The 11,483-nt window shown below is 34.5% G+C and overlaps 1 protein-coding gene across 1 annotated transcript in view; it reads right to left on the bottom strand.

Moving 5' to 3' along the window:
- The window catches only part of LOC131535559 (protein TANC2-like), a 139,028-nt gene that overhangs the window by 30,590 nt on the left and 96,955 nt on the right, over window positions 1-11,483 (bottom strand). The window contains exon 5 of the mRNA XM_058768244.1: window positions 4,831-5,013. Coding sequence (XP_058624227.1) covers window positions 4,831-5,013 — 183 coding nt within the window. The remainder of the gene's footprint in view (window positions 1-4,830; window positions 5,014-11,483) is intronic.

Here is an 11,483-nt window from a genome sequence, read left to right as displayed (position 1 = left end):
CATGTTTCCCTGTATGCAATTAAAACCTCTCAGAATGCTGGTGATTACTGTAATTGCACTGGTTATGATGGTTGGGGAGGTCAAAGGTCATTATTCAGTCACTGGAACGGAAGCAGTTGCTTGGCAGTGATTGCCATCATTAGGGTGGAAATGTAGATTCCAGTTCCAGGAACTCATTCTGACCAAAAAAATGGGGGGAGGAAAAAAAGAAAAAACCCTGAAATGTTTCAACTGGAGAATAACTCCAGTGCGGGTTACCAAGACTATCCATCTGGACTGCCATGAGATCATGTGAGGCGAGTCTCCCTTCAGCTCCATCAGTAATTGCAGCTTAAGTCATTCAAGACAAAGACACTAGATTTTATCTTAAGCCCATTAAAGTGTACAGCACAAGCGTGGGGTACTTTGTAGGAGAAAAAAAACAAGCGTGAATAATGAAAGCATATGTAAGATCAGAATGGCTGTGCAAACACACACACATCAGTATGAAATAAGAGCAAACCTCTAATAGCCAGTACAAACCTAATGGACAAGAATCCAGTTTTACCCCTCTGCTTTAAAGGAGTAGTTCACCCCATCATTTACTCACCCTTATGTCATTTCAAGCCTGGAGGACTTTCTTTGGTGGAACACAAAGGATGAATTTTTGAAGAATATCCTAGCCATCCTTTTGATATAATAAACACAAACTAGGACTACGATACAATATACTTTATTGTTTATTAGAATATAATTTTTTTTTCTAGGGTTTAGTGTATGCTGCAAATACAAATCACACACAAATAACTAAAATCACATATAATCACACATAAAACATACCAGGGGAGCAGCATATGTAGACAAGTACATCAGGAGTCACTGTACAACTATTTCAACGTTACTGCACAAATAATTGCTTCATAGACCATAAAAGCAATGTTAAATAACATTTCATGTTAATTATTATTATTTTTTTTTTTTTTTTTAAGTAGCATAAATATATTGTAAAAATCAACATGTTGACTACAGTATATTCTGGTCTTCTAAAAATGTTTTGTCTGAACAACAGACTGAAGTTTAACTCATTAGTTAACTCATAAATTTTCTATGTAAACACGAAGCTCGTGTCTTTTGCAGCATCTCACTCACGAGTGCGCGTTTTTAGGACGCCGTGTCAAGTTAAAAGAATTTCGATTTTTACACAGAGCGCTGCTCATTAATGTCAGTTCTAAAACAGTGGACCAATCAGAAGACCCCGAAGGTGGGGCAAGTTTTGCGAGCTTTTGTTTACTGTAGCAAGTTGGCATGGCAACATGGCAGAGGAAGCATTTGGCGCTGTGCTTTTTTAAAACCATTCCTGAGAACTGTGTCTCGCGTTGAACAGTGTGAACAGCCCCTAAATCTCTATGACGTAGTTTTTTCTGTGGAACACAAAAGAAGATATTTTGAGAAATTACTAAATGTTTTTATGACCATACAGTGGAAGTCAATGGGCACCACTGTTAATGGCTGGCACCAATGTTCTTCAAAAAAAAAAAAAAAAAAAATCATAATTTGTGTTCCATTGAAGAAAGTAAGTCATATATGATTGCGATGAAATGAAGGTGAGTAAATGTTGACAGAATATCAATTTTGGGGAGAACCATCCTTTTAATGCTTCATTCATGAATCGGACTGACCCAGTTCTCAGTGATTCACAATGTCTTTTTTTGTTCAATAACAAATACATTTCACACAAAGCACTATAGTATCATTCCAGAAGAGTAATACAATATAGCATACAAATCATATGAACAATGGTTAAAATGCCCCTATTATGGATTTTTAAAATGCATGGATATTTTTCATGCAGTGTGTAACAAGTGAATGAAAACATCCTACCAAGTTTTAAATCTGAAAGTGCACCGTGTATAAAGTTACTGTCTCTCAAAAGAAAGAGTCGACTCTGAATCATTGAAACGAGTCGTTTTTAAAACGAATCCCAAGCCGTTTCATGTTGACATCAACATGAAATATTAGCATATTGCCGCCCACTTGTTGGTCTTTTCACTTTGGTCTGAATGAAAATGCAAATTCATTCTTTGCCACTAGGTGCCGCTTTTAGAGCGGTAAAATAGCTGTTTCCCCGGTAACTCTGTACACAAAGCAGCACTGTGCTCACAAACCGATGCTTTATCAGGCATTACAGACATGATGAAATGAAAATGAGACCAATCACCACCGATTAGCGTCACGCAAAGGAGGGGTTTGGAAAAATGAATTGTTGAATGAATTGTTTGGGAGTCATTGAGTATATTATAAGACAATGAATGTGTTTTTTGACCTTGCATGCATGTCAACCTGTTGTTGGGGACTCCCAAAATCAAAATAGGAACCTTTCATAACCTATAATAGGGGCACTTTAAGATGCATTTGCACCTTCTGAGGCTTGAAAGGTTATCTCTTACTCTAATTGCAAGGAAAAGAATGATTAGTAAATTATATAAAATTTGAAACAAGATAAGGGTGAGTGCATGATGACTATGTAAATGACGATCTCTATAAACCTTGGCTGATATGGTTGGTGGATTAACACAAACTATCTGTAAGTAGATATTGTATATCACACAGTCAGGAGAATTAAATGAAATATTACATGAAGATTATTGTGGGAGGAAAACGGACAGTGAGCCAATGTTCGGTGTAGCACTGGGCTGGATGAACAATACAGGACACGGAAAGAAAAGGAAATCACACTCTCCGTGTTGTCCTGCTTCCAGGAGAGTGTGGCTGAAAAAAAGTCATTGTGTTGGGAAGGAGCTTCCGCGGACAGGACTGGACGGGACGCGTTCGCTGGAACAGCTCGGAAATGGTAAAAGCAGGAAAAACAATGCGTGGATGGAAAAGCCACTGGCAGTGATCCAGGCTCATGGGGGGAGAAGGAATAGCCAGGGAGGTTAAAGAGAGGATACAAACAAGAACGTGAACTCAGTTCACTAAGTAAATCCTATTTCTGATCTTTCACCACTTTACTTTAGAGCAGGAAAGCACAGAAAGGCAGGAAAAAATAGAGGTAGAAAAAAGGTGGCAAAAAGATCAGGTCAGCGGCCATATTAAAAAAAGTATGCTTGCTAACCACTACACTAGGCTCCAAGGGGAAGCTAGAGGGCACACTGAAAAATCAACAGGACAATTTATATATATATATATATATATATATATATATATATATATATATATATATATATATATATATATATATATATATATATATATATATATTGCTGCCAGCCTTTATTCACTGTAATAGACAACTAAAAACTGAAACTGTTTTCAGCTTACTGTCTGACTGTTTGAATACAGTGTCGCTGAACTGCCACTGACAGCATTTGCTGAAAACAACATAACGCTCTCTGAGGAGGCGATTAGCATTTCTGAAACATTAATGGTGCACTAACAGTCCTTCAGCTGAACTACTTCACAGAGACAAAAAGCAAGGAGGAAAACTGCTTTTTGAAAACAGGATGAAAAGAATATAATTAGTGCACCCTTGTGGCTGCTAACAGAAGTGCAGTGTCAAAGACAACAAAAGCATCACAAAGTATGGTACTTACACAATTAGATAGATATATAGATAGATAGCCTATAGATAGATAGATAGATTAAATATAGCCTATAGATAGATAGATACATAGATTATATATATTTTAATATATAGATAGATACATACATAGATTATATATATAGCCTATAGATAGATTGATAGATATATATATATATATATATATATATATATATATATATATATTAAATCTTTCTGTGTGTGTATGTATATATATACACACATACATACACACACACAGACACACTGTATATATAGATAGATAGATAGATTATATATAGCCTACAGATAGATAGATAAATAGATAGATTAGACAGACAGATTGTATATAGCCTATAGATGGATAGATTATATATAGCCTATAGATGGATAGATAGACAGATAGATAGATTGATATATTATATATAGCCTATAGATATATAGATAGATACATAGACTGATTGATAGATTATATATAGCCTATAGATAGATAGAAAGATTATATATAGCCTATAGATAAATAGATATATAGATTAGACAGATAGATAGATAGATAAATAAATAGATAGATTATATATAGCCTATAGATAGATAGATAGATTATATATAGCTTATAGATAAATAGATATATAGATTAGACAGATAGATAGATAATATATAGCCTATATAGATAAATAGATATATAGATTAGACAGATAGATAATATATAGCCTATAGATAGATAAATAGATATATAGATTAGACATAGATAGATTATATATAGCCTATAGATAGATAATATATATATAGATTAGACAGATAGATAGATAGATTATATATAGCCTATCGATAAATAGATATATAAATTAGACAGATAGATAGATAATATATAGCCTATAGATAGATAAATAGATATATAGATTAGACAGATAGATAGATAGATAATATATAGCCTATAGATAGATAAATAGATATATAGATTAGACAGATAGATAGATTATATATAGCCTATAGATAGATAGATAGATTAGATAGATAGATAGATCGTTACCTCTCAAACACACACACACACACACACACACACACACACACACACAAACTCGTTCACACTCTCCCTGTGTGTAAGGTGAAGGCATTTGTGCTCTAAGTGGGAGTTCTGGCATTCAGCTGGAGTGTTTGAGATAGGAAACAGGAGGTGGTTCTTGCTGACACACACACACACACACACACACACACACACACACTGCAGCACATATAGCACTGCACACACCTACAAATACAAGCAGTGTTACCTGGTAGTCTCTTGAGCGGCTGGAGACGCATGTTGAGGGCCTGGTGGGACAGCAGAGGAGACGAGGGGAGAGAGCGCGACACACCCTCCATGATCCGAATGTGCTGCATGCCCTCGGTCACCGGAAGAGGAGGGACAGCGTAATCCCCCTCAAACACACACTCGCCCTCCACAGAGTCACTGCCTGCAGAGAGACAGAAAGAGATGGATTCCAGAATGAAGCCAACATTCTAATACCTTACGTTAGCAAGATGCGCTCAAGAGACCAATCAAACGAGCACAAAGAAGCTCTCATTTGCATATCGGAGTCACAAACACACACAGTTAGTCAGTTCAGCTTATTAACACTCCGCTATCAGTGTTCCTGAAAAGACGACACCTCCAGATTTAGAAACAGAGAGCTAACAGAGAGAAGGAGAGCAAGAAAGAAAGATGAACATGTTGTCAGACGCCTGTAGCTGTCATGTTTGTGTGAGTGGACATCACACACAAACACTGATACACCTTTGCAATTTTGATTGTGTACTAGTTTGCTTAGCAAGATTTGTTTCAAACTAACCAACTGAAGGTTGTAGAATGACAGATTGATGATTGAACAAACCGATTGAAGTCAGCAAAATTATTCAAGGGATTCATGATTTGAGTCTGATTGCTTTTTGAATTGTTCAGAAGTTCTTTTTGATGCAGACCTGAGTTTAGTGCACCGTATTGTTTGATTCAGGTCTGAAATGAAATAAAATAATGAAATAAAAAAAATAAAAAAATAAAGAAATATAAAACAAAATAAATAAAAATAAAGAAATATAAAATAAAAAATTAAATAAAAATAAAGAAATAAATTACAGTTTTCAATGACTATTTTCTGTTTTCAAATAATTACAAATGGATTTTATTCCTGTGATGGTAAATCTGAATATTTCAGTTTCAGTTTTCAGTGTGATCCTTTAGAAATCATTCTAATACGATGATTGGTGCTCAAGAAATACTAATTATTACTATTATCAACATTGAAAACAGTCATGTTGCTAAATATTTTTGTGAACTGACACATTTTTTCATGATTAATTCTTTGATGAATACAAAGTTCAAAAGAAGAACATTTATCTGAAATAAAAATATTTTGTAACAAATCTTTACTGTCCTTTTAATGTGTCCTTGCTTAACAAAAAAAAGCAATAAAAGTATAAAATATTAATAAAAGTATTAATTCTGTTCAAGAAACCTCATTGAAAAAGTTAAATTGAATAAATCCAAATTAATAAATGCCAACTTCTGTACGTCAGATGACAGTAAAGAAGCCCATTACAATGCAGTGTGTCTGTTTGTGCTGGCATTAAAAACGCCACCATGGGTCTTTCATTAACTACCAATTAAACTCCAAATTTCATTTGACGCAGCAGGAGGCTGGAGTGCATTTAATCACTCACATGTGACTCTCATCAGACCTGTGAGATCAGAGCGTTCTGAAAAACACTTCCCATCTCACTTTAGTACGCTTCCAGTGTTTACTATTTACAGAGCCCAGTAAATCTACCATGTGTGTGTGTGTGTTTGTGTGTTTGCACTGCTGGGGTTGGGTGGGGTCTGGACTCTGCTGATGTCAAGCTATCTCTCTCTCTCTCTCTCACTACAGATTCTTCAACCCATTTTCTTCTCCATCCATCAGCCCCACCCAACATAGACCTGATCATACACTCTCATGCATTTCATATCGGATCGTGTCTCACCTCTTTCTCTCATTTCCTCTCTCACAGTGCTTCAGCATCTTTGGCACAACATTTGATCAAATAAAACACAAAGGTGTCGATTTCCAGCTCTTCGGACATAATTTTGCCCATCACACTCAAACTAAAACGTCCAAATGCACCTATGATGTCCAAAAATGCTATGTAGGCCAGACTTGGATCTAAAGCATCAGAACCACACCCCAAAAAAGTAATCTCATCATTCTGCATCCATAAATGAGGCAGTTTTCATGATTCAAGACTCTCTAAACACTTTCACATTCGCTCTGTCTTCAGCAGAAGAGGATTAAACCTCCTTCAGAGACACGACGAGCTGTCAGATGCGCAATCGCTCATTGTGTCTTCCTGAATTCGGAGCTGCTGCAGTGCAGGACGTGGACTGAAGCGAAATGCTTTTACACAAGCAGACGGCAAGAGAGCCGAGGCAGAGCGAGCAGATCGAACCCTCGAGTGTTAATCATCACACACTGTCCGTGTCAATGCTGCAGAATGAATGAAAGTCAGGGACTACAATGAACAATCAGACTCACAATCAGCAGAGAAAATGCAGTGTGTTTTGTTTCTGCATGAGATTCTTTAAGGAGTTGTATGTTCTGGCTGAATTCGCAGTGTGTGTCCACTGCAGCTAGGCTGCGTCATAGGATGGCGTCAGACAGGAAGAGGCCATGTTGCGTCCAGTCTGGCCACAGCGACAGATGGCACAGACAGGAAGAGAGGAACGGAGAGGAAAGACTGATGAATGAAGCACCCACCTGCTAGTTACCACACATACACAACACAGACACACTCCTCATGTGTCACTGTAGTTGTGGTATGTTTCAGTTCACTAGCACACTCTGCAAACAGCATGCTACTGCTGCCGCCGCACAAGGTGCCTGATGTAAGAAATGGATAGAATGACACTAAACAAAACTAAATTGCTACTATTGCAACAATTTACAACGCCCGTCTACACTAGCTGCAATTCAGTGTGATGCACATTCAGTTCACAGCCATCATTTTTTCAGCACTGCAAAGCACTTCAAACATAAAATGTTTTATACCAGTGTTTCTCAACTGGTGGGTCGCGACCGGAGTACACAACCAAAAGAAACAACAAAAAAACGTAATTCTACATGTTTTTCTGATGCGAGACTTTTATTTTAAAGGACGTGCATGAAAGCTGTTGACACTTCTGTCCCGATTCAGTCTCTGTGGTCAGAAGAGATGTTGGCAGGTTTAATGTCAGTGTCATTATTCTATTGTTATTTTTGTAACTTGTTATGAAATAAAAAGTCTCTCACCTCAGAAAAGCAAATTATCCTGTCCTGCCAGATGTTATACCGTGTTAGTGCAACACAGAACTTTGGTAACTGTTTTTCCATAACCCAAAAATACCATGTTATTTTCACTTTGTGTTATTTTGTATGTTTAAATGACTGTGGTGGCTCAAACCAACTTAGTTGTATTAACAAAAACTAGTTTGGGACTGCTATTTAATAGCCTTAACTTATTTAGTATTAGTCATATTTTTAACAGTCTTAACTTAATTTTTGTGAAATAAATTTGCTTTGTTTTTGTTTTTTTAACAAATTAAAAATACATGCACACAAGTGGGTCTTGGTTTGATGACCATGGGAAAATGTGGGTCCCAAGGTCAAACCACTGTTTTATACTGTATATTTGGGTCAAATGAGACATTTTATTTTGGTGGTCACATCAATTTAAATTCACCAAAGTGGTTTCATATACATCTAAGAAATATTTTTATAGACATAGAAAATACAACATTAATATTATATATATATATATATATATATATATATATATATATATATATATATATATATATATATTTATTTATTTATTAATCATAAAAGTTAAAAATTGTATCAAATGTATTCTTTATAGACATAGAAAGCCAAGTACAATTTTTATTGTAAAATTATTTATTCAGAAAATGAATTTTAAAATGATTTTATAAATAAAATGCATATAATTTTATTTTAAATATTTTTACATCCAATTTAATATTTTATTTATAATATTTTTATTTGAACTATTTATAAATTACTTTAATGCATATTAATAATGCTAATCATGTATAATAATAATGTTAATTAACATTAACATTATTTTTATATTTCTATTTATGAAATGATTTTTATTTGCAACATTAAGATAAAAAATCATAAAATGTTAAAAATACAGTATGTATAAATGTAAAAACATGTATAAAATGTGTCATGTATAAATTCTAAAAAATAAGTATACTTAAAAAAAAGTTTATTTTATAATAAAAATATGAATTTTATTTTATTTTTGATTTTCCAAAAAGGGGTGTAAATTATAAATAATTCAGTCTTGTCTCAGCTCTACAGGTGGACAGGAAGTCATTAATTTCCCCAATTTTGTACATTTTATATACATGTACTCTTATGAAAGGCTAGGAATTTTCAAAAACGGCAGATTAAACTGTGGTGAACCTAAGCAATGTCTTAACTGTGAAGATTTGCTGGTTTATGATTCGTTTGAAGAGTAATCAGCAGACACCTGCTCTTACAAGTATCTGTCTGTCTCACATCTCTCATGTCACATGATGTACGATGCTACGACCGTGGTGGGATTGAGAGCTGCTAGAGGGGTGGATGCAGTGTCACCGTGATGACACTCTGAGGAATACTGTGCCTTCGATAAGGAAAAGCAGCACAAGCGGAGGACACATCAGAAAAGCGGATTTACGGTGCCGCCCGCTCCCTCCACGAGATGAAAGAAATGGGAGAGAGGTGAAGAGGAGGAACAGGCTTAAAGGTGGGAGAGGGAGAGAGAGAGAGGTGGCACAAACCGGATCGGTCAACGCGAGTGCAGGAGCTTAAATTCATCCCTCACTGAAGGTTGGAGAGGGTTGGATGGCAGGGGGTGGAGAAGGACTGGCTTACTGTTAAGAAGAGACGAAGGAGAGCAAGTGTATTATAAGGTCAAACTCACACACCCTTTACGTCCAACCAGTATACAGCAAATTAAAGCGCTTTAAAAGAATTATACTGCTTTATAAAGGCTCTCAGCATCTTGTTTGGTGAAAATATAAGGCAGCATCGGAAGTTTGCTAAAACTTGGGATGTGAAACTGAGTTGCCATGCAACATAAATTGCCGTAAGCAAAACAGTGATGATACTACAGTGGCATACACTCAATGGACGACTAGGAGAACCACAAAATAATTAGCTACCAATTTACGCATTGAATTGAATTGAAAACAATTCAAATAAACAAAATAAACAGACAAATTAGCTAGTTCATATTTAATATGATTATATCATATATTATATATAATAATATATGATATAATATAAAAATCAATATTTTTGTTATGATTACAAAAATAAATTTTTTAATCTTTACTGGCTTTAACATTAAAAAATAAATTAAATATATTCAAATTGAACAGCTATTTTAAATTATAATAACATTTCACAATATTACAGTTTCTACTGTGTGTTTGATCAAATAAATCCAGTCTTGGTGAGAATAAGGGACTACTTATAGAAACTAATAAATAGTAAATAATAAATAAATAAATACAATATATTTTTGTAATGATTACACAATACATTTGTTTATTATTATAATTTTTTCATTCATATTTTTAAATACAAATAACAACTGCACTATTAATAAAAATAAATTAATCAATAAACCAAATAAATAATATAACTAATACTATCTAAAGTTATGATGAATAATGAATTATTATTTAAAATGCAATTAACAAACTCCATAAATTAATTCACAAATATAATTGACTAAATTTTAAATAAATTGACTTTTAAAACAATTTAGATTAATTAACATATAAAATGGCAGTTAACCTTTTCAGTGGTGAGTTTAAAATATTCCAGCGGTCCCCCCCCCAGAGTGAGTTTTTTTAGGCGACCGTTATTTTTGAACGTTTCCCCTTAATGTTTCCATGGCGACGCGTCATGATTGTCACGTGACACACCGCGGCCACAATAACACTGTATGACAGATGGATCGCTTTTATTTCGTTTTTCCTTTTTTATTCAAAATATTCATAAACTTGCTTACCATATAATCAACTATCTGATATTCCGATTCACAAATATGTGCAAATGAGTGTGTTTTATCGTTTAAAAACAGTTCTAAATGATCTTGATCGTGATCTGTAATGTGAGATGGGCGCCGCCATGTTTGTTCGCGCTGCAGTTCAGAGTCCTGTCAGTCAGATTTACATCACGTAAAATTCATCAATTTCTCGCAAAATACATGCAAGTAAGTGGCGGGTGAGATGGGAGAAGAATAGAGTGAACTTTATAGTTACTTACACTATGTGTATTTGATATTAATAAAACACGTCTGAAAATTATATTTGAATGGATTGTTATTGCTGCTTCCATAAACATCTGAGTGTATTTTACGAACTCTAAATGTATTGTTTTACTAGTACTTATGTGTATTTAAATGTCTAAAGCATAAAATAAACATTATGTGGTTAAAAACACTGCATAGATGCGATTATATGACAAGTGCAGCTGCATCTCAGCGTCAGTCAACCCGCGAAAACGCAGTTTGAATTTGGCAGTTATGCCACGTCACCGAACGTTCTAAATCCCAGATGTGGGACCGTACCGCTCAAAAGGTTAAATGTAACAAAACATTTTTATTCATGCATTGCATTAATAAATCCGGTTTAAATGCAAAAAAAAAGATGACAAAAAACAAAACAAATTGTAATTGCTAATAAAAATGCAAATTTAATGTTAACTGTTGCATTTAATTTAATATAGTTATTGTTACATTTAACCACATTTAAACAGTCATATTGTCTGTTTATTTATAAACTAATGAATATCCACATTATTTTTCCTGTAAGAGTAGATGCAGCCATTTTTAAATTGAATGTGTCTGGCCT

This window comes from Onychostoma macrolepis, chromosome 03 (genome assembly GCF_012432095.1).
Source record: "Onychostoma macrolepis isolate SWU-2019 chromosome 03, ASM1243209v1, whole genome shotgun sequence".
Lineage (NCBI taxonomy): Eukaryota > Metazoa > Chordata > Actinopteri > Cypriniformes > Cyprinidae > Onychostoma > Onychostoma macrolepis.
The sequence above is the reverse complement of the archived record's forward strand: the minus strand, read 5'-3'. Positions and strand labels throughout refer to the sequence as shown.